Here is a 25,139-nt window from a genome sequence, read left to right as displayed (position 1 = left end):
ATGCAGATTCCTCCAGAGGACCTCAACCATCTTCAGGTGTCAATGGTAACATGCAACCCCCCGGCACTGCAGGGCAGCCCCTTGCCTCCGCCATCCCTTCTCCGAGCGCCAGCAAACCCTGGCGTAGCAAGTCTATGAATGTCAAGCACAGCGCCACTTCCACCATGCTGACCGTGAAGCAGGCGAGCCCAGCCACCTCCCCGACACCGGCTGCCGACAGACTGAAGCTGCCCGTCTCAGAAGGGGTCAAAACAGCACCCTCAGGACAGAAATCCATGCTTGAAAAATTTAAGCTGGTCAATGCCAGGACTGCTCTACGCCCCCCACAGGCTCCCAGTTCAGGACCCAGTGATGGTGGGAAAGACGATGATGCCTTTTCTGAATCCGGGGAAATGGAAGGTTTTAACAGTGGAGTGCATAGTGGTGGGTCAACAAGTAGCAGCCCCAAAGTCTCCCCTAAATTAGCTCCTCCAAAAGCTGGAAGCAAAAATCTCAGCAATAAAAAATCTTTGCTACAGCCAAAGGACAAAGAGGAAAAGAGCAGGGACAAAAATAAAGTTTGCACTGAAAAACCAGTCAAGGATGAGAAGGACCAGGTGATGGAGATGGCGCCAAAAAAGACTTCTAAAATTGCAAGCTTGATCCCCAAGGGCAGCAAGACAACAGCAGCCAAGAAAGAAAGCTTAATCCCATCTTCCAGTGGGATTCCAAAACCAGGCTCCAAGGTGCCGACAGCAAAACAAACCATTTCACCCGGCAGCACAGCAAGCAAAGAGTCTGAAAAATTCAGGACTACCAAGGGAAGCCCTTCCCAGTCCCTACCTAAGCCCATAACCACCGAGAAAGCAAGCACATCCAATTGCCCTGCTCCTTCGGAAGGAAGGGAAGCCAGCCAAGCTCCTCCTGCTGGGCTGGGGGGGCAGAGCAGTGGGCAGACCCCAGGAAATGGTGCCGTGCAGCTTCCTCAGCAGCAGCACAGCCACCCAAACACCGCCACGGTGGCTCCATTCATTTATAGGTAAGGTGGCCTCTACGCGTCCACAGTTGTAAACATTTACAGGTCTACACACTCAGCGTGTAGCAAGAGGGCTACCAGAGTCATGGTTTACGTAGTCCTTTGGAAACAGTGTTTCTTGCTGAAGCTAGAAAACCAGAATTTAATTTTTCAAGAACCTCCAGTATGTTCTAGGCCTCCCCGTTCCTCAAGAATTTGAGGCCTTCAAAAGTTAATCTAGCTGTTGTCGAAAGCAAACTAGAATCCAGATGCCATGACTTTCTCCTGTATCTCTTACTGCTGCTACTGCGGCTATTATTTTTATTATTAGTCTTTGAAAATAGTTCTTGGTTTTATAGAGTTAACAGATATTTTTGTTTTTACCCATAAAAGGGGGTATACCGTAAAGGGGCAGGCTCCAGAAACAAACAAATGTGGATTTAATGTCTAGCTCGGTCATTTACCAGCTGTATGATTGGGACAATTACTGAAATCTGTGTCTCATTTTCTTTAGTTGTCAAATAGGAACAGTAGTATCTACCTCATAGTCTTGGGAACAGTCACAGGGATAATGCATATAAAATGTTTATTACATATCCTGGCACATTTCAAATGTTCAGTCAATGTCCTTTATAAGGCATTGTTTTCCCAACATAGAATTTATATTAATTTCTCACAGGTAGGCACAAGTTTCTAGGCAAAAATAACCTATATAATTATTATATTTGTACTGTATTTTTAGTTTGTTTTTGCATTCTATTTATTATTTTGTTTTGTTTTATATTTATTCTACATACAGCAAATGTTATATTTTAAAATATATATTCTACCCTACAGTTATAAAAATAGCACATTAAACCTATTATTAGGCTTGTTTTAATCGATTAGAAACGTTGCAGTCATTGTCGTGTCTCCTTTTTTATTCTCTGTCTATTCGGTGAGTAGATAGCCTAGAGAGAAATTACATCTGCCCTTTTAAGCAGGTTGGCAGTTCAGCTACAGGAAAAAAAAATTCTGAACAGGAAGTAGGGTCTGTTATAATTAAGTAAGGGTCAATGTTATATAGCTGACATATTTATTAAATGTATGGGTTCTTTTAGTAAAGAAAAAAATTATAATGATTCATTTTCCCTCAATGAAATACCTACGTGCTTTTTTCTGAGGCTTTATAGACTCAACAAAATAATTTTATAATTATTGTATTTCAGCTCTTGGGACACCTCATTTAAGTGTGCCATTCTGACTTCGGTAGTAATAATTCATTTAAAGTCTTTCTATTTGGATCAGATGGAAGTCAGTAGTGCGTTTTAACTCCAGGGTCCCTGTTTGACATAACAGAATTTAATATATCAAAATCATAATCCACATTTCAAAACTAAATGTAATAAAAAAAAGCCATAAAGTTTTGAATTTATCATAGTCAGCATACTTGTGAATTTTGTGGTGTTGAAATGATGGCTCCAGGAGCCAGCTTGCCTGGGTTGGAGTCTCCATGCTACCATTGATTAGTCGTGTGACTTTGGGTGACCGATTCAAAGACTCTGAGCCTCAGTTAGAATTTTTTAATCTGTAAACTGGGGATGATGATAATAATAGAAGCTCCTTCATAAGGCCATTTTAAAGATTAGATAAGTTGATATTTATATGGGGCTTAGAACAGTACCTGTCACATAGTAAAAGGCCTTCCTCAAACTTCAATTTCTAATCTTGTAGAGTGTGGTTAATAAGAATATCTAACTCATTTGGCCGTTTTAAAGATTACATAAGGTAATCCTACGGATAGTTTCTAGCACAGAGCCAGATTTGGAGTAAATGACTTATAAATGTCAGTAATTGTTTTTGTTATTATTAACATACATAGTTGAAAGTAATAAAGCCATCCTATGAGAAAATTTCACATCATAGTCTACACATGTGGCAATAGTTGTTTGAAATGTTTTATCAATTCAGAATAATTTCATAAATGGGAATATAAATCTTCTTAAGGTAGAGTACTCAACAGCATTCAAGTTTTTTAACTGTTAGTGGAGGATATTTATCAGAGTGATGTCATTTGGATCATGTAACCCCTGTTGTCCTTTCGACTCTGACTGCTTCAACTTCATTTAAGAATCTTTCCTGCAAAATCCCTGACAGGCTTTTTGGAGTTGCTAATCATTTGGTAAGATAATAGTAATAATTTACTGTTTTATAATATTATCATTTGTTAAATGTTTACGTAGTGCAAGTCTCTGTGTTACAAAATTTATGTACGTTTTATCTATATTTTCTTATTTAAACTTTATCAGAAACCCATGAGAAAGAAATGTTATCACCATTTGACAGAGATGAAAAGCAGAGATTTGAAGTCAGATTAGTGATAATCACTTAAAGTCATAGGTCTAGTACATGTTTGCTTTTGAACCCAAAGCTGCCTCAGTCTACAGCATGACCTCCTTTGCTTATCACTTCTTTCTGCATGTATAAAAATAAGAGTCTTGTTACTAAGAAAACTCTGGCTGGGAAAATGTCAATAGTAGATTTGTATAATTCTCAGTCAGACTCATTTATAATGGGAAATATTTAATCACTTTTAAGTATCTAAGTTTAAAATATATCTGTATCTATATCTATCTGTCTGTCTATCTATCTATCTATCTATCTATCTATCTATCTATCTATCTATCTACCATGTTTTCCCCAAAATAAGACCAGGTCTTATATTAATTTTTGCTAAAAAAAAATGCATTAGGGCTTATGTTCAGGGGATGTCCTCCTGAAAAATCATGCTAGAGCTTATTTTCCAGTTAGGGCTTATTTTTAGGGAAACACGGTATATATATATTTGATATTTAAAGATATCAAATATAATGGAAAGATATATGGCTGATGGTGACTTTTTTCCCCTCTTCTCAGCCTACTTCTAGGTCATGTTAGGTTATTAATTATTCTTTCATATATGTGAAATCAGATGGTATTTGTCTTTGTCTGTTTGACTTATTTCACTTAGCATAATACCCTCTAGGTACATCCATGTTGTTTCAGGTAGAAAGAGTTCGTTCTATATATATATATATATATGTATAAATAATACTCTGTTGTATATATGCACTACCTCTTCTTTATTCATTCATCTATTGATGGACACTTACGTTGCTTCCCAATGTTGGCTATTGTAAATAGTGCTACAATGAACATATGGATGCATATGTTTTATTATTAGTATTTTGAGCTTCTTTAGATAAATACATACAAATGGAATTGCTGGGTCCTTCTTTGTCTCGTTATAGACTTTGTTTTAAAGTCTAGTTTGTCTGGTATAAATATTGCTACTGCAGCTTTTTTGTTTGTTTCCATTTTTATTAAATGTTTTTTCCGTCGCTTTACTTTCAGTCTTTCTGTGTGTGTGTGTGTGTGTGTGTGTGTGTGTGTGTGTGTGTGTATCTTTCGATGTTAAATGAGTCTCTTATAGGCAGGTTTTTAAGGGTCTTCTTTTCCATTCAGCCATGCTACGTGTTGTGAGTGGAGCATTTAATCCATTTACATTCAAAGTAATTGCTGATAGTTGTAGTTACTGACATTTTATTATTCACTACATTTTATTATGCCACCTGTGTTGGGTTTGAAGGTTCTTCGGACAGGCTAAGCTGCAAACCAGTGGATGCTGGCTACCTCTAGTGTGGGGCTTGGGCCTGCTTAGCAAGAGGCACACGGTACACTGAGACCAGATGCTATTTGTTTGGGGTTTGTGAACCTTTGAAAAATTTAGGAAAGTCCACAGCATGAGCCAAGAGAGGCCATTTGTATGGAACAGCAACTAGAAATGGCTTGGGTGGGCCCACAAGTTGGGTGGGGCAGGGTCTCAGGGAAGCATCAGGGCAGGGTGAATATTGTTAGCCAGGTTGATGGAAACTGAGATATGGTGTCTACCTGCGTATGTGTGAAAGCTGGGTGGGTGGAGGGCCCAACAAAGGAACAATGGCTTCTACCAGCACTTTTGTCTGGGAAAAAACTGCCACTCTGGCCATGGCTCTGCAGCCATTCAATTTAGTTCCTTTTTGTATATCCCTGGCATCTTTTGAGCTGTTGCCCTAGTGCTGGATTTCAGAGCAAGTAGGTCTATGTGCGGCCCTTTAAGAGATGTGTCTGGGACTCCAACTGCCCTCTGTCTCACTCAACCACAATCTCTGCTGGTTTTCACAGGCAGAAGTTGTGGGGACTTCTCTCCTTAGCACTGGAACCCTGGGTTGGGAAGCCTAGTGTGGGGCTGGGGCCCCTTGCTCATCAGGGGACGTCCACTGCAGAGATAGTCCTCTTGATGTTTAACTACCACATGTGGGTGTGAGACCAGCCTGTTCCTTGTCTTTACCCCTCCTACCAGTCTCGATGTGGCTTCTTTTGTATATTTTTAGTTATCGGACTTCTGTTCAGCTAGACCTCAGGCAATTCTCAATGATGGTTGTTCTGTAGTTTAGTTGTAGTTTTGATGTGGTCATGAGAGGAGAAAGTCCCAGTGTTTACCTGTCCTACCATCGTGACCAGGACTTTCTTGTATTTTAAGTCATAGAGTTTATCACTATCTGCTATTTTTTTCTTTACTCATTAGCCAGTATGATTTCAGTAATCTCTGACTTCAATGTAAGCTCATTGAGAGCCAGAGACTCTTCTTTATTATTTAGTAGCATAATTGCCTAGAACAGAGCTTACCCACAGTAATCACCACATAAAAATTGTTGAATGAAACAGTGTCATCCTGGGATAGACTAACCTGCTATGGAAGAATAGAAAAAAATGCCAAAATGTACAGTGGGGTAGGAAAATTTTGAAGTTTTTTTTGTTTTCCTATAACTGGGAGAATTTAATTAAAATGTAAATAGCTTTAAGTATTTAAAGAATGAAAATATACTTTCTGCTCAGGACATTCATTCAGCTATTTTCTTCTTTCCACACTGCCTACTAGCTATCTAATATGCATAAGGCATCAAGGATAGAATGAAAATGGTACTTATCATATATCATTTTATTTCCATTGCCCGCAGTATAGTAGGCATGAAGCTGACTCAAAAATAACTACAAAGTGAAGCAGGAGGTTTAAAACTCCCCAGCAGTGAACCAGATTTGTTACATTGAGACTTTTAAAAAGTGGAAAATTACTTTTAGCCATGGAATCAGGGAAAGTGGCACTTGAGCTGGGTCCTCAAAGATAAGTGGGATTTAGGCATGCAGAAAGGAAGGGAAATGTAAGGCTGAAGGAACCACATAAATAGGGTAAACACAAGATGGGTAGAATGGTTGGTGAGTTGATCAGTATTCCTAGAAAATGAAGACTGATGGGAGCCTGACTGTAATAGAAATTCTTGAATGTCATGAAACTGGACTCTGTGTATATGTCTCTGTGTGTGTGTGTGTGTGTGTGTGCGCACATATGCACACAAACATATGTAGGAAGCATGATGAGGAAAATTACTATGGCTTTAATGTGTAAAATGGATTGTTAGGAGGGTCATGGTAGGATAAACCTCATTCGATAGCTAGATGGAACAAGTTACTGACTTGTAGAAGTTGCTTTCTAAAACTTGAATTAAAGGTCCTGATTATAGGAAGTAAAGAAAGAGAAAGAGAAGTATAAAGATACAAAAGCCTAATTTTTGTTATTCCTCTTATTTCTTGGTGTCTACCCTTTATGCTGTATTTTCAAGCTTGCTTGCCTTGCCTAAGGTTCAAAAATTATTACCTGAGCTCCTTCAAACCTTCCAAAAATGCCTCCTCTCTTCCCATGAGTCATTTTTCTCCCATTGCTTTTTCATTCAGTACTTTAGAGCTGCATTCCTCATACTTGCAAAGATAATGTGAAGTAACATAATAAAGTCATTAGTTAATTAAGGAGAAAAGAGAGACCTGTACATTTTTCCTAAACCACAGTCTTTCTAGCAGCCCCTAACAAAATTTCAAAATAGCTGTTAAAAGGATTCATAACTTAACTGTTTTCAGGTCTATGTTCTTTTTCTTTATTTTCTGACAGTTTTAAGTAAATGCCAAGAAAAAGAAAGAAACAAAAAGCATTGGACATAAAGCAAACTCCTAAAGGCAAAAAGAACAGAATCAGGAATGTGGGCAATTTGCAAAAGAAAAAAAAAAGAAAACAATCCTTACATAAGGCAGAGAAGAAACTCACCATGCTTTTTAATTAAATATAAGCAGAGATCCTTTATACACACTGGATTTGTAAAATTAGGTCAAGAAAGTCTGAATTAGAGGTTGTCTTTCTTTTGATATAGGATGTGTCATATATAACAGCTCCGTGGGATCTCAGAAGAGGTTTTTGTTGTAACAAGTTTTTGTGAGATTTCAAATTTGCCTTGAAGTGACATGGGAAATTGACAATTACACTATGTTCTAAAAGGGAAAGCATACAAAAGCATTGGAAAATGCTTATTCAGCATGGTTTTCAGTTTGCCTTGTTTGTTGAACCAATAGCTTGAGTAGGAGGATCTGTGAGTTTACAAAGATTGAAATGTAGAGCATATAACCATCATGCACATAAAGCTTTCGTAAGCCCTGCAGCTACTATTGCAGATTATGCGGCAATTGTGGTTTTATGTGAACTGGGCATAATTGGTCATCAGCACAAAAAGCTTATTGAATGCTTGCCTTGCGCACTTAAATTTGCTGGGTTTGATATATATCTGTGCAGTGGGTAGCAGCTTAAACTCCCTCGCACAGCAATATTTTTAAGATGGAATAGACAGAGAAAATTCTAGAGAGGGCCTGTTGTGTAGAACACTGCTGTGTGTTGGCATTCTTTCAGCAGAGCTTTATAAAGTACCCTTTCTGTACTTAGCTTACCAGGTTCACTGCCAGATTGCCTCATCAAACCATTGCTGTTTCTTCTTTCTACTTTTTGTTTTTTTCTTGGAAAAAAAAAATTAACTTCCAGAAAATTTGCAAGAATAGTACAAAGAACTCTCATATACCCTTAACTTATTGCACCCAGGTGTCATGTCTTTGTAATGCCCCTCAGTCTGGAATGGTTCTTCAGTCTTTTCTTAACTTTCATAACTTGATATGTTGAGGGCAGGTATTTTGTATAATGTTTCTTAGTTTTGATTTGTCTGATATTTCCTCATAATTAGACCCATTTTACATATTTTTTTTGGTCTGGAATGTCAGAGAAATAATGCTCTGTTTCTCCCATTGCATCTTATCATACAATATTGACAGTTCCCATTTTATGATGGTGAATTTGATCACTTGATGAAGATAATGTTTGCCATGGTTTTCCACTATAGAGTCACTTTGCTCCATTTTTATTTAATTCGTATTTTTGTGGGAAGTATGTTGAGACTATGTGTAAAAATTGTATTCCTTAATTTATTTTTACCCATAAGCATTAGTATCCATTGAGGTTTCTTACCTGAATTAATAATTTACTCCAGTGGATGTCAAATGATTTCTAATTTGGTCATTCCTCCTAAATTATGCACTATTCTACTTTAAGAGAAAGATTTATGTATTCTTCTCTCTTTCTCTCTCTCTCTCAATCTCTCTCTCTCTCTCTCTCTCTCTCTCTCTTTCTCTTTCTCTTTCCCTCCCTCCCTCTCCCCCCCTCCCTCCCTCTTTAAATTGTATGGATTAATGGGTTGCTATTGTATTCAATGGAATATACTCCATTGATATGATTTTGTCTTGATACTTAAATTTGGCCTGATTCAGCCACTGGAAGTGCCTTCAAGCTGACTTCTCCCCTATTATTTTTTGAGAATTTCTTTTCTTTTCAGCTTGGGCTGAAGATCTTGCAGGCTGATCTTGTGCTCTCACTGCCTTGGCTTCAGGTTTTACCTAAGGAGCCCTGATTTCCTTTTGTGGAGAGTGATCTATTTAGAAACCAAGATCTCACTGCTCTTAAGTTTTTCTAAATGGTGAAGTTTATATAGGTACACACACTTCCATATCATTATTTATCTCAATATTTATTATCATATATAAATGTTATTATATCATTGGGCCCTGGCTGTCACCTGTCTGCCTTCCCCCCAAGAAGGAGAGAAGAAAACAAGCCCATTGCTGGTTTTGGAAAGATGGTTGCTTTTCATTCCTGTTTGTTGTGCTTATAAAGCAGGGACTACAAGGCCATTAGTTAAGGTTGACTCAAACCAGTTCTAGTTGTATCAACATGTATGACTATAATCATGTCAAGATGAATCCACAGAGAGATATATTTTTAATATAAAAAATATGCAAACCCACGTTTATGAAATTGGAAATTTGAAGATTGATAGTATCTCGGGTTTCTGGCTGAGTTCCTTTAAATGGCATGCACATATAATAGCTTCTTTTTCTTAAGAATAAAATTTAAGGTAGTAAAGTGTAAAGTTTGGGGTATACCAGTGGATATTGTCATATTCAAATACTGTCTGTCATTAACAGTAACAGTAACTGAGCTATCTGTCAGCTGAGGGGAACTCAAATGTAATAAAATACTCAGTATCCAGTGGCCTGTGGATGGAGTTAAGCTGTTAGGGTAGTGGTTAATAGAACAGGATTTACAGGCATCCAGGTTTAAGTGTGGGTTAAGTATCTACCAGCTTGTTATGGAGGGCAAAATATTAAATCTCTAGAAGCCTTAATTTATCTACATATGAAGCACCTACATTACAAGTGTCTTAATCCATTCAGGCTGCTATAACAAGAACGCTGTAACCTGATTGGCTTAAACAACAGACATGTATTTCTCACAGTTCTGAAAGGCCGGGAAGACACTGGCAGATACAGTATCTGGTGAAGGCCTCCTCCTGGATCATAGGGGGTCCTCTTCTCACATGGCAAAAGGGGCAAGGGAGCTCTCTGATTGTCTGTTTTATCAGGGCAGTCGTACCATTCATCAGGGCGCCACCCTCGTGACCCAATCACCTCCAGAGGCCCCCCCTTCAATATGATTACATTGGGGACTAAGTCTCAACATATGAATTTGGAGGGGAAATATTTAATCCATAGTAACAGGATTATTGTGAAGTTTGAGTGATAGTCCGTAAGTAAAACACTAGGGATAGTACTTGGCATATAGTAACTGCATATAAACAAGAAATCGCTTTTGTATTAATCATTCGTGAAGTCTAGACTTTTAATCACTACAACGCTTAGTAGCAGACCCTCTTATTAGAACTCTAAATTCATGGCATTTTTGCAATGCGGTATCTTACAGCTGTATCTTATTGTTTCGACAGGTATTTGTAACATGTTAACATGTTGTAAATGCACAGTAAGATAGTGCGCACAGGACTGTGTCTGCTAAATATTTTGAAGGATCATCATGATACTCATTTTTTTCTTTTCAAGTTAAGATGAGGAAAATGCAATACCAGTTTATGTGGAAACAGTGAATGATGCCACCGCCCTATGTCAAAATGGACCTTTTGGTTAGAGAACACTATTCATTTTAAAGTCTTCATAAATTATTTCATGAATCAATCCTGAATTCTTTTATTTTATTGGAATGAAGCAGGCACAAAAATAGAGGAAATGTTGGGAATCTTTGGATATCTAACTGAAGTTCTTTGATCATATGTGTATATCTTAAATCTTTACCAGTTAGCATTGATTGTCCCTCTGGAGACTGGAATTAAAATCTGATTCTGTGTAATGAGGTGGAAATCCTGGATAAATGGATGGCTTATAACATATGTAGAGCAGAGATCTAGACGCGTTTAGATGTGTATACCAATCAAAGATGACTTCTGAGTCCTTTTTGTAATTATTTGAAGATTAACTTCTCCATGTTCCTTTCTTTAGTCAATCTGTTTCCCTTTCAACGCTACTATAGGTAACTTATAGGGAATACCATGGAAGATACACTAAAGAACTTAAAAATAAGGTAAATAAGATTGTCTCTTGTGACTTAAAGTAAAAATACGTTAAAGAGTGAATCAGCCAGAAATATGCACTGCCACATTAAAAAATAAAATGAAATAATGGCTTCTAAGACAAGACTGAGCTGTCAGAAGCGTGAATACTTTTATAAAGAGTGTCTCAGGCAGGGGGAGTGGGGACTTAGGCAAGGGAATTTAGTGCTAGGCCTCATATATTAGGGAAGATAGTCATAGTCAGCTCCTGAGGAACACTTTTTAAGATGTTTGTTTGGAGCAAAGCAAAAACTCAACTCCCAAAATACATCCTAAATACTCTTGCTTCATACAGATTTTCTTAGAGGGAGATACCATGAATGTTTAACACTAGACATGACCACAAGCATTCAGGTTCCTGTGACAGCTGCTGGCCTCGTTCTAATAAAAATCAATTGTCATAGGGCTTTAGACAACCATCTCAGCGAACTACTTAATGTGACTCAGCTTCTAAGAGACCAGTCTGTGAATACTGAGGCTGCATGACTATAGGCCAGTCCTGGCTCACAGCCAGCTCACCGAGGCAGCTTTCTTGGCAGACAGCCAGCAAGCTTTCCCTGGGGTCTCCAATCTCACTACATACTCTCCTTTTGAACTTCTTTGGCAAGTAATCAAAATCCTTAGAACATTTCACAGCAATTTTTCCCCCCTTTATTCATAGACAACAGACTAAGGAACAGGTCAGGGAGATAGAGTGGCCCACAAAAAACAGGCCCAAGTAGAAGACTAGACTATAGCGGACTTTAGAAATGAGTAGGGAGGGGCAAGGAAATTCTCCTAGAGTTAGACAGCTTTGGAATGTCCCAGTCATAAAGAAATGCTTACTTCCCTTGATGGAAAACTTTTAATATGTTGATTTCTTCTTATACTAGAGAACTTTGATGAGTCACGGGCGACCGTAATTTCTATTTATTTCTGTCTTCTTGGTTAATTTCAGAGCACATTCAGAAAATGAAGGTACATCGTTACCATCTGCTGACTCCTGTACCAGTCCTACTAAGATGGATTTATCATATAGTAAGACTGCTAAGCAGTGCCTGGAGGAAATATCTGGTAAGTGACCTGATTGATGGGTAGGTCAAACCTTAGAATTTTGTTAATCTCTCCATAAGTCTTTTTATTAAGTTGTATTTATGCTATACTGTTTCTCTTAAGCTTAAATGGACTGTGTACATCTCATGGTTCAGGGATTCTTAGATATTTGACTGTTCTGCTTAGGGTTATCTCTTTGTTGCTCTGTAAAAATGGTAGTGCTTTCAGAGGCTGAGATTTTAAGTCATAATTGCCCTTGGTCAAGTTGAATGCAATTGGGAGTGAAAAACAAAAACAAAAAAACCCTAGAGACTCTTCTATTGTTAATCAGGCAGCGTTGAACATATTTGGAGATTTAAAACATATTGAGGATCAGGTGTCCATATACATTTTTCATAGCCAATCTAACAGTGTTCTGTCTTTAATTCTGTATTTAGAACATGTCTACATGGTGACTACAAATATGTGTTCTGGAAATAAAAAGCCTAATTATGAAAATACTTTAATATATAAATAATGTAACAAAAAAAGACATACACATACAATGTAAGAAAAAAAAATAAACATATGGGGTGGCCGGTTAGCTCAGTTGGTTAGAACGTGATGCTGGTAACACCAAAGTTGCCGATTCGATCCCCCTATGGGCCCACTGTAAGCTGCGCCCAGAGAAAGTTTATCAGATATTTAAGTGTATAAAACAGGACTTTCATCTTTAGTCTAATGCTTTTTCTAGGATTCAGGTAAGCCTAGGCATGTATGAAAGGCCTTTTGTGTAATTTTATTATGGTGTTTCCCTGAAAATAAGATCTAACCAGGAAATAAGCCATAGCATGATTTTTCAGGATGCTCGTAATATACAATAAACTCTAATGCATCTTTTGGAGCAAAAATTAATATAAGACCCAGTCATATTTTCGGGGAAATACGGTAGGGTTTATTTTATATTATGAGCATCCTGAAAAATCATGCGAGGGCTTATTTTCCAGTTAGGTCTTATTTTCGGGGAAACACGGTATATATACGTCTATATTCATGAAGAACTATGTAAGCTTTTAGCAAAATATACTGCTCCTAAAGGGAAAGAGAGTTTAAGAACTTTTTATCTGTTTCTAAGTATAAGACTACATGGAGTAGAAGTAAGTCTGTATTCTAGAAAATCTCTGCCTTAACCCTTGTAAGTTCCAAAGAAAAAATTTAAAATAACTATTTAATGAAAAAAATTACACTAGTAATCCAAGGATTCCAAGTATTGCTCTGAAGCTCATGAACGTAACCATATCATAAATTTGGGGGTTAAGAAACCTCTTACATCAGCATACTTGAAAGACTTGGCAAGCATTCGCCATTACTGCAATACCCACCAATGGATATTGACAACAGTGACAGCACAATATCCCAGGGTTCCTTTTGGAATTAATATCAGTGATATCATTAGGCATCAGAGATTCCATGCGGTGATTACAGTGAGCCAGTGCGGGGGAGGAGTAGAAATGGTGATGCAAAACATAGCTATGGGGATGGTATTTGCAGATTTTTCAAATACTTGGGGGGAGTGTTAGCTTTCCCATAGCTCCAGAGAGCCCCATGGTCGAAATGATGATGGATATCTGCGTTTTGACTTTTTAAAACCTAGTGTGGCATGAAGATGCATACACTTCACATATTTCTTTACTTGTGAATGTCTTCAATTAGTATCAAAAGGCCTATAAAATACTAGAGTTCAAATTGTAAGGGAAAATGCACTTAGTGCAGTTTGAATTCTAATATTTACATGAATTTCACAAAGAATCATTGTTTATTTTCCTGAAATTAATATATCACTGATTAGCTCTGATTAAATATATTTGATTTTTTTCTCCAGTTTCCTAATTTACCATTTGATCATTTTTTCATACTTCAAGTTAATATTTTCATTTAATGTTCTGATGTTTTAATAGAATACTACTTAAAAGTGAAATATAAACTAGACTTATATAACAATAACTTAATTGTATATTGGAATGTATAGTACTTTAGCAATAATTTATTATATAGAATCATAGATTTGAGTCTATGATTTAAATACGAATATAATAAAAGAAAGAAAGCAGCAAATAAATGCTGAAATGAGGCTTATCTGATTTTGTCATTTAATTTAGCCAGTATTGGGGTAGTAAAAATTTCTCTCAGTGCAAACTTGAGATTTCATGGGAGAAAGATGATATTTGTTTATGGTTAGTAAGCTATAGATTGAGTGCCATAATGTGAGAAATCTGGATGAGGGTGTACAAGTACCAGTGATGAGAGAATGACTATCATACCCTGGCCTTTTTTTCAATGATCTTGTCTTCTAATCCCTCCCAAGCTACTTACATTCACGGTCATACCCTACACCCTTAACTCCCTTGCTTCTCTCTCACTTCATTATACTCGTTTGAGGAAATCACAGACCTGGTTACATTCAGCTCTGCACCTAGTCCATACCAGTAATGAATCAACCTGGAGTAAAAGATATCACATGTTGACATGACTCACTTTACTTTCATGACTACCAATCTCAAGTGCATATTTAATACTGCTCAGGAATCATTCCATATTTCTGCGGTCCATTTACTCCTTTTTGTAACATTTATTTTCTTCTCAAACCTACAACACCACCTGTCCCATCCTTTCTCTTAACCAATGACTTTGATGTTGACTTCACTGAAAAAACTTAAAGCAGAAAGAAAATAATTTTGCAACCCCCTGCCATGACATCTACTTACCTGTGTGCACTATTTATACCCATTTTTTTCTCCCTTTCCTTGGATTACTTTTTCTCCTACCTCTCCCTCTCCACCAAATCATTCTCTTGAGCCCACAGACTGATACTATTTCTCCAATCTTAACTAAAAACAAACAAATAACCAATCTTTTCTTGACCCCTTCCACAGCTTTCCTCCACTTTCTGATTTCTTTTGTTGCTAGTACAGCTTCTACATTCTGGCTGCTAGAGAAACCACAAACCATATAAGCACTTGATGTATTGCCAAGCCCTACCTTAGACTGGTACACAGGATGTTCTTTCAGAGACAATATGAGATATGGGAAAAGCAGTATTTTAGGAAGTAGAACAATTAATTCTGGCCCCTGAACTGCCATTATTTAGTTGTTTGAATTGCCCCCTGGCTCCTGTTTTTGTGAAGTGATTATTGTGATGCTTAATAAACTCACGGGATTATTGTGAGATATGGTTTTATTCTCCCATCCGTCTTTTCAGTAGTCACCATCTGGTACATTATACCTGCCTGGCATGCCAACCTTTGGGAAAACAAACATGAATGAGATATGAGTCCTCCTATGGAAGAATAAGAGGAAAAATAAAACTGTAAAACCACAAATGATTGAATTACTACACATATGAGAACAGCTATCTTAGCTGTCAAGAGTATATAAGGCTTAAAAGAAGGTCAAACATGTAGGTATATTGTAGAATTCTACTGGACAAAGAAATCAGGGAATAATATTTCAGGAAGAAACAACTTCAGTTGAAATAATTTGGAAAAAATTCTACTTACCTTTTTATTTTCATTAGTTTCTTATTATAAGACAGGGAATTTCTCCTAAATTTATTGGGATGTTGGTAGCTCGTGGGTTTTCTGTAACCTGAAGTTTCAATGCTATTCCCATTGTTGAACTTTTTTTGCTAATGGTTAGTGTGAGAGCCTCACTGAGGAGTAATTCTGTCCTGCTCTCCAAGTGAAATAGCCTTAATGTTATAGAATTCTGATGGAGTTAGTCTTGACAGGGTAAGATCCAGGTTTTGTGAATTTTTGAAGCCTATACAATTTGGGGGAGTCTGAAAATAATATAAAACTACAAAATTATATACAGTGTTTAAGAAAAGGACTAAAGGAGTTAGTCATTTTAGAAGTATTTTGTTTAAACAGAGGGATAAGCTAATGGTTACATGTGTTTTTTCTGACTTACCAGACTTTGTAATGAATAATGGGAAATATGTAGTGTTTAAGACCTTTGTAAATGATCATTTAAGTTGCCTTTTTCTTGAATATTTATAAAGGTATTTATAAAGATAAAGAAGATCGGCTCAGGTAAATTAAATCAGTTTAGATCTTTTACTTAAATAGCTACTTAATAATTATGTTTACCAAAGAGCTGGAATGCAATCCTTTTCAGAACAGCATAGTAGCTATACTTTGTTTTAGTTCTTGGCAAAATTAGAGTAATTTATATTTTTAGTATTGATTGGGATTATTTGTCTCCTATTCATTGAAGCTTCCTCCTCTACCTTGTATAACATACATTTATATGTGTGAATACAAATAAATATAAATACACTCATGTATGAACGCACACTCGAAGCAAGCATAGATAGCTGCCTCTAGAGAAGCAATAAGTAGGTTCTCTGCTCTTGTTCAGGATAAATTTATGGACCAATGTCGTTCTATCTCTTAAGCACCATTGGCTTCACCATAAGCATACCTTGATATCTTGGTATAGTTTTGCCTGATTAGCTTCCATTGCTCAGTCTGCTAATAACAGCATCTTGATTTTTTTTCTGGGATAAGGCGACCATAATCCCATCATTCTCTGTTCATGTGGGTCAACTGAAATTGACCCAAGCAGATCCAATCAGAATAACCCATTCCCTTGACCACAGTGACACTCAGGAATGGACATGTGACCCAACTCAGTTCACTCAAAACCAGTGAGAATCAATCCAGAACCTTTCCTGAGACTATTGGGAAAGAGACACTCTCTTTTTCTCACTAGACCTGAAGCTAATCAAAAGAAAGCTTGGAGCTGCTGGCAGTTACCTTCACCCCCAAGTGAAACAAGCATAGAGGAAACACAACCTAAAGCAGGAGAGAATGAGCTCAAGGTCTCGTTGAAAATGTCTGAGCCCCTGACTGAGCCATGCCTGAAACTATCCCGCTTCCGTTCCCTTCAATTTTCTGTTATGGTACCCAGGGAAAATCCTTTTTGTGCTTAAACAAATGGGAAAAGCATCCCTATTACATAACCTGCGAGAGGAATGACATGTAACAATGTGTGACATTGTTAAGGAGCACATTGAATGACTCACATTGCAAAGCAGATTTGTTAGAAGGATTCACTGAGTTAGCTGGGGACCTTGCTGTTTATATTTTCATATATGCAGGAACTACGCGAAGTTATACAAAATTGTCTTCGAGATTAAATGGTAGTGGAAACTAAGAATATAGTTAAGTATGATATGAAGACAAGCATCGGAAGAGTGACAGTCAATAAAATGACAAACCGGAGAAAACTCAGGACTCACAAGCAGAGACCTTATAGCCCTTTGAAGTCCTTATGTATATAATTCAAGTTTCTTATTGTGTTTCATGTTCTCAGGGGGGAAACCTAGTGATATTTACCTGATCTGAAGATGGTGGATCCATTAATTATTACATATGGGTGACCTGTAGTATGTAATTTGTGGCAATGAGTGAGTGAGCTTCTTGCTTCTAGCTTATCCTTTAAAATTCAAGCCATGACCTCGACATTGTAAGTCTGGCTGAATTGACAGTTCAGATTTTACAGCTTTGGCTTGGGTTTGTTTCATTCTTGTATTCATTGACAAAAATAATTTAGCCTCAGAGACCAACCCTCTCATCAAGTGCCAAATGTACAGTGAGCTTTATTTTTCATTGCACTGAAATCACTCAAGAAAGTTTTTACTTTTTTTTTCTACATAGGTTCACACTTGCCCTTTTTCTGCATAAAACTATCTACCAATATGTATGACATTTGTTTAATACACTTTTTAACCTTTATCTAGAATTTATATTCAACTGAAAAACATTAATAGATGCCAGACTGACTCAGTATCAGCAAAGCTGGCTTGTCATTTGTAAAAAAAGAAGAAGAATTGGATGAATTTAGGAAGTCATTTTAGAAGTATTTTGTTTAAACAGAGGGATAAGCTAATGGTTACATGTGTTTTTTCTGACTTACCAGACTTTGTAATGAATAATGGGAAATATGTAGTGTTTAAGACCTTTGTAAATGATCATTTAAGTTGCCTTTTTCTTGAATATTTATAACGATAAAGAAGATCGGCTCAGGTAAATTAAATCAGTTTAGGTCTTTTACTTAAATAGCCACTTAATAATTATGTTTACCAAAGAGCTGGAATGCAATCCTTTTCAGAACAGCATAGTAGCTATACTTTTTTTCAGTTCTTGGCAAAATTAGAGTAATTCATATTTTTAGTATTGATTGGGATTATTTGTCTCCTATTCATTGAAGCTTCCTCCTCTACCTTGTATAACATACATTTATATGTGTGAATACAAATAAATATAAATACACTCATTTATGAACACACACTCGAAGCAAGCATAGATAGCTGCCTCTAGAGAAGCAATAAGTAGGTTCTCTGCTCTTGTTCAGGATAAATTTATGGACCAATGTCGTTTCAGGGGAAAACATGGCTGTAACTACAAGTTGATGACAATATCTTTAAACAAAGAACCTAACAAAAATGCCCTTTAGATATTTTCTCTGTTACAGTTTTTTTCTTCATAATAACCAGCCCCTTCTCATTGGCTCCATTGGACTTAGCCCACTTTTTCCTGGGTTCATCCCTGCAAGAAGACTATATTTCCTGGCACACTGAATCAGGGTGGACCATGTGACTTGATTTGATCAATGAAATGTGAATGAAAATATGACATGGGCCATTCCTGATCAGAAGCTTTAAGAGCCATTGCTTGGATTTCTCATCTCTTTTTCACTCTGTTGTGAGAGCAACATGTCTCAGATTGGAGATTCTCTCCTAGCCTGGGTCTTACCCTGTTTCCCCGAAAATAAAACCTGGCTGGACAATCAGCTCTAATGCGTCTTTTGGAGCAAAAATTAATATAAGACCTGGTATTATATTATATTATATTATATTATATTATATTATATTATATTATATTATATTATATTATATTAAAGACCTGGTCTTAAATTATAATAAAATAAGACCCAGTGTTATATAAATTTTTGCTCCAAAAGACATATTAGAGCTGATTGTCCGGCTAGGTCTTATTTTCAGAGAAACACGGTAGACAATGCCCACTATAAAACTAATTTATGTAATTAACAGATTGGGCATTTTCCCTAGTTCATTTTTCTGAAGTGAAATATCAGGATTAATTTAATCATATTACTTCAGAAAAGAGTAGGGATTTATATGTAAATTTCAGTGTCGTGAATATTTCTACATATTTCTCCACTTTTCCCCTTTTAATAAGGAATTCTTATGGACAGAAAAACCTCGAAAGTTTTTCTTTAAGTACTCTTTCTTAACTCTCAGATGTACACATGGTATCAACTATACCTGATAAGTGTATTTTAAAAGTTTCTAAAATCAGAATTTTGGGGAAGTGGCATAGCATACACAACCAGTACAAAATACAAGATATTTGTCTTATTAATTTTTTGTTTTTATCAAAATATTAAAAATAAAGGGCTGTTTATGCTGCAGTAGGTTTATGGCATAGACTAGGAAAAATGCTCAACATCAAAAGATTTAATGTGCATATTATGTTTTTTTGTCACATCATTATGTGCTATACACTTGGCCATAAACTTTCAATTATATGCTTTGAGGGAAAATATTGGGAACGAACCGTGTGTGTGTGTGTGTGTGTGTGTGTGTGTGTGTGTGGCTATTTTTTATAGAAAGAAATTGTAATTTTTATTGTCTCGTTAGGATTTTCCTAAATAGTTCAGAATAAAAAGCCCTGAATTTGTTCTGTAAGAGCTGAGGGAGTCTTTTCCTTTAAAGCATTATCTGTCAGCTGGTGGAGAGTGTCATGCTCCATTTTTCAGGTCCTTTACATTCTTCAATTTGATTTGTGCTTTTACAGCACAAATCCCAACATTCAGAAGGCAGGTCTGCATGCTTCAGCTGCCTGGAGCTATAGAGAATGAGTCTGTCATTCTCAGTGTCGGGAGTGTGTGTTGTGTATGTGAGTGTTGTATGTGTGTGTGTGCGTGTGTGTGTGTGTGTGTGTGTCCGTATTTGAGACGGGGTGGCCAAGAGTGATTTACATGTGCATAGGGTTAATAGTGCAGAATGTCATTCAGGCTTGGCTTTGAAACCTGTGGCATACTAGGCTGGACAGCCGCTTCCGTGCCTGTTTTCATTTAGCAGTATCTTTGCTGCCATGGCAGCCAGCAGCATACACTGCAGCAGCAAGGAAGAGCCATAGATCTGAGAATGCAGGTGGAATACTAAAATGCGAGGCGCTCGTGCAGGGCTGGGCGTCAGTGCTCTTACTGCTCTTAAGGGACTCTGATGCAGAGGCTGTACGTGCTACACTGTGTCAGCTCATCTAGAGTCAAGGGCTGCAGACCTAAATCAGTAAAGGGCTGGTGATAGGTGGACCAAAAAAAGAAAGCTAGAGACATCGCTGGTGTTTGACTACCTCGCATCTGGGAACAGAGAAGCAAAAGAGGGAAATGCGGACCCATCACCCAGCTGAGACATGCGATTGGAGGAAGATGGGAAAACGTAGTTGGATTCCTGTGCTACTTTTCAGCTGGAGCAGCGTCTTTGGTGAACTCTTTTTCTGCTTCAGATATGTTCAAGAAAAACGTTTGTAAGTAGTACTGATGAGGGGGATGAGGTGGCAAGCTAAATTGTAGCCAGCTAATTAATTGTACTGTCTTCTAGATATCTTATGTGAATGTTTGAGCCTGCCTGGGCTTTTAGTGAAGTGCACGTGTTAATTAAAACCAAAAGGGCTAGTTGCCATCTCAGTGCAAAAAGACAATATGAAGTCCAATTGAAAAGAAGAAACCACTAGAACAGCCATGCAGAGGCCGGCTGAACTCTCTGTGTTTCGGGGAAAAGAAGTAAGGAGAAAGGGAGCTTGCCTTCAGAAACAAAAGTCTCTGACCAATCTTGCCCTCACCAGTGAGGGGGAGAGGAGACCCACTGTGCGCATTTCCAACTGGTTTGGGAATGCAGCAAAGGCCAGCCAGAGAGAATCCCACTATGCAGAGAGGAGCTCGCTGTCCAAATTCCTCTCGAGGTCGGTTCAGTCCCTGTACCACACCAGCACTTCAGGGGCCTGGAACCTCTTACCTGCCAGCCAGTCAGGCACTGAGGGCTCAGAGGATTGGGCTTCCAGAAGAGGCTTGGAAGGTGAGAGTGATGAAGATAGCAGGTCTGAAGATGAAAACGGGTCCTCCCTGCCAAGCAGCATCAGCAGGAGCTGGGCGGAAGAAGAGGGAGAAAGCTGCCTGCGGGAAGGCACAGCTCATCTGGATGAGGACGTGATCCTGACAATGCTTGGTGATCTGGAACAGGCACTTTACACTGACTTACTAGGTAAGTCGGGTTTGCTCTTAAAACAAGGATGGAATTTTAAGAAGCTGCACGTTTGCCTTAGCCAACTAGCTTTCATTCTTTTGACTGATATTTTTTTAAACTATAGTTACTTAAAAAAAACTTTCTTTTTAATTCCCTGTTTCTTGAAATTATTTTTGTTGTAAAGCTGACCTATGGTAACCAGTTGTGAAGTCGATTTGGAGCAAGTAAATAGCAGCAATGTGCCCTGGGCGTTATTCACCTGGCGTCCAGTACATTCTAGGCATCCATAAATATTTGGTTACTATTTTAAAACCCCAAACACGTTTTTTTACTTACTCATTAATAGGGCGTTTTTATTCAACTTCCCTCAAGTTAGTCTCACCACAGGTAGCTAATGAAGAAGAAAGGGCCTTATGGGTAAATTTTCTCTATAGCCGTTTGCTCTGTTGCCTCAGTCATACCTGAATAAATGGCTCTTGTTTGTACCTCAGTAACAAGCACCATGAATTTTAGTAACCTTCTCAGAAATGCAGAGGCCTCTTCTGACAGCTTTACTCACAAACTTTTATTTGTTTGTTTGTTTGTTTTGGTGCTTGGCACAAAATACTCATGAGTGTGCACATTAGGACTATTTAAACTACTATGTAGATAAGTGTGAAATGTTTTTATACTTTACAAACTAGATCTTTTTGATGACATGAGCCTCGGTAGTAACTTGTGACATAATCTTTAATTGACTAGATATGAAGATGTCGGAAGTAATTTTTCAGTTGCGTTATTAAAGTTTAACTGTCAGCTTTGCCGCCGGCCCACATAAGTAAACTGTATACATTTTAATTTTTATATCTAAACTCAGTAGCCTACTGAAGTATATTTACATCATACGGTTCCTATTCAAAAAGTCACAAGTATTAAACCCACTGGTTCAAAAAGTCACAAGTATTAAACCCACATCATACTTTATATCAATGTGTATTTCCACAAAGGACTTCATACAGGACTCCTTAAATTTGAAAGAATGAAACCTGCCCAGTGATCTCTTTGTTCCTGATTCATACAGCTGATGCTAAATATAGGTTTTTTTATTCTCTATACAGACCCTGCTGTTATAAGATGTTTTATGAGATTTTCTGGAATCTTAGTGAAACAGCTTTAGAAGAAGAAAGCTTAGAAAGACATCAGAGGCAAATAGTGCTCGTTTTTAAATATTAGTTTGGCTTTAAAAGTGTAATGTTTCCACAGTAGTGGGGAAGAGTGGTTTCTGAACCTGAATAGACCAGGTGCTGAAGATTTACTTCTTCACCATTGTGTGATTTCTGTGATAAACTGCTTCTCACAAAAGACTTGAGTGCGGTACAAAGGCAAGAGAGGGAGTCTTAATCCTTAACAATCTTTTTCTCTTTTCTTTTCCTTTTTTTCCTTTTTTTCTTTTTTGATCTTTTGGAACCGTAGAATCACATAATATTTATCTTTTGCCTTTACTGTGGTGGCATTTATTCTTGTTCTAAGTACCTCTTATGGAGTATTTTCAAAGATATAAAGAGTGCCTCCCCCAACATTATTTGTCGGTTGCTCTGTTAAAGTATAGCACACTATGGGTGTGTGTCTCTGTGACACATGCCTTGTTGTACGTAAATAACTTGGAGCGTTACTGTCACAGGTAATCTCTCAATAGAAGTGTGTGTATTTCATGGTTTGTAAACTGAGCATCTGCTTAGTGTATTTATGGGATTATTCTCTTTAAGCCATTTTTTTTTTCCATTTATGCTAATATTCAAAAATGTATGTGAGAAAGTGAGAGGAAGAGAAAGTGAGAGGAAGAGCCTATTCAAATAACTCTCATATGAATAATCAAATCAGGATAATGAGGCATTTCAATTTAAGTCCCTAAATAGTGATGCATGTTAAATCCAAGCCCACAGCACACAGGGATTTCAGGATTTCTGCCACGTGCTATGTTAAGGTTCTGCTTCTGACTCAAAATGGCCTCTTCCAAGTTAGTTTTTAGACAGGGTTCCTTGAGTTTCACTCTTTAGTCTTAGATATCCTAATAAATCAGACAGATTAGAGTCTGTGCTATAACTATATCGGAGACTATTTAAAAGGTAACTGTAAAGCTGCTAGCCATGTTTTGCTATTCCCCACCCCCCACCAAAAAACTATCTAGCATAACCAGATGAGTTAAAAATTTTCCATGCAAGTCACTGTTGGAATCATCCACAAAATTAGGGTTATTTCTCAAAATAAATCAGGAAGCTGTACCCTAAATAAAAGCATTTGCAATATGGATGGTGTAGAGGACCTAATTCTCTGTGAATCAGGTTCATTGATATATAATTTGATTTCCTATGAAAGACGATAGTACTGACAGTGTTAATTATAATGTATATAAAATTAAAGCCTAAAGGACCATACAGATTAAATGATCCATCTGCCTCTAAGTAAAAATGCAAAAGCACCAAATTAAGCCTGTTTTTCTGTTTCCTACTCATAGAAGAGACAAGCAATGAGAAAGAAGTTTGCACCAATGTTAAAAACTGAAAGTGAATTGCAAAATATACTATTCTACAAAACATGTGTAAACCCTTACTATCATGTCTGAAACTTAGTAGGCTTCTTTCAGGCATAACAGTTGGCTTTGAAATTATGGAAGTGAGAGGGGATACTAATTTTTGTGAAAAAATAAATTTCTGGTGTGTAATGTTCTGCTAGCTTTTGCAACCCTACTTTTTCTTCAGGGTTGTTTTATTTGTGCTTCTACATTTGACCTTTTCAATTGCAATTCCCTCCTCGGCCCCCTATACTCTAGACATCATTTAGATACAAATTTACAGGTTATTTCTGACTTGTGCAATCTTTAGGGGATTTATAAGTGCATTTAATTGTATCTTGCCTTTTGTGGGCTATGGGGAATATTTACTGCAATACATTTTATTTTGATTATTTTCTTTCATGATGTGAATGTGGCAGTAATTATGTTTTGCCCAACAAGTGCTGGGAGGAAAAGGTCCATTTATTTGTCTGATTGTTATGAGTGGTACAGTGTCATGAGTGGATATCATGAGAAAAAACAAAGGAGGGAGGGAGGTTATGGTTCTGAAAATATGAGGGAAGCTATGCAAGTAAACAATGGATTCAATTGGAAGAATCCAAGGATCTAAGATGCCTGCTGGATTGGAAGAGAGAAATTTAAAAGGAGATGAAGATGTGGAAAAAAAAAAAAAAAATTCAGTAAAATGGAGTATCTGAAAATACAATGTTCTTAAAGTTTATACAAAAAAGATATCGGAAATTATTCAAATATCAATGTTATTAATGTTATACCACTTGGCAAGTAGTAGAGATGTATCTTGATTGCAACATAAAAGTTCTTCCAAAGGGTGGGGGTCAGGAATAGAGGACATGGAATGGCGTATTCTAGGAACCTGTGTAAGGTCCATGACTTGCGATCCTTCTTCCTTCCAAAAACAAAGATCATCTCAACACTCTCCTCCTTTAAGACTTCTCATCTGTTACCATCACTTAGAATCTAAGGCTTCTGTACTGCATGAAATTTTACATACTTATATATTTTAATATTGGCTTTAATGCTTCTCCAAGTTTTGTTTTCATTCTTCACTATTTCCTTTGCTCACTTTGAGTAAAATCTCTTCTTTACCTCTGCCTTTCCTTTCACTGTAATGATATTCTTTTTCTGCCCTTTAAAACCTTCCTTACTGAGAACTGACTCTGGGTGGTGAGCACACAATGTGATATATAGATGATGTATTACAGAATTGAACCCTGAAACCTATGTAATTTTACTAACCATTGTTACCCCTATAAATTTAATTTAAAAATATATATCTTCCTTACCAAACCCTACTTTTTCTTCAGGGTTCTACCAGATTATTTGGCAGTAAGAGGTAGACTTCTTTCTAGC

At 37.2% G+C, this 25,139-nt stretch overlaps 1 protein-coding gene across 9 annotated transcripts in view; it reads left to right on the top strand.

Moving 5' to 3' along the window:
- Window positions 1-25,139, top strand: part of NAV3 (neuron navigator 3) — a 773,547-nt gene that overhangs the window by 591,948 nt on the left and 156,460 nt on the right. For 8 of the 9 annotated variants that reach the window (XM_074325380.1, XM_074325379.1, XM_019753173.2 and 5 more), the window contains 2 exons: window positions 7-1,018; window positions 11,810-11,925. In XM_074325380.1, the coding sequence (XP_074181481.1) occupies window positions 7-1,018; window positions 11,810-11,925 (1,128 nt within the window). Of the gene's footprint in view, window positions 1-6; window positions 1,019-11,809; window positions 11,926-19,762; window positions 21,236-25,139 lie in introns of those variants that run through there. The other variant, XM_074325383.1, reaches the window with a different exon arrangement.

This window comes from Rhinolophus sinicus, linkage group LG02, assembly GCF_036562045.2.
Source record: "Rhinolophus sinicus isolate RSC01 linkage group LG02, ASM3656204v1, whole genome shotgun sequence".
NCBI lineage: Eukaryota > Metazoa > Chordata > Mammalia > Chiroptera > Rhinolophidae > Rhinolophus > Rhinolophus sinicus.
The sequence above is the reverse complement of the archived record's forward strand: the minus strand, read 5'-3'. Positions and strand labels throughout refer to the sequence as shown.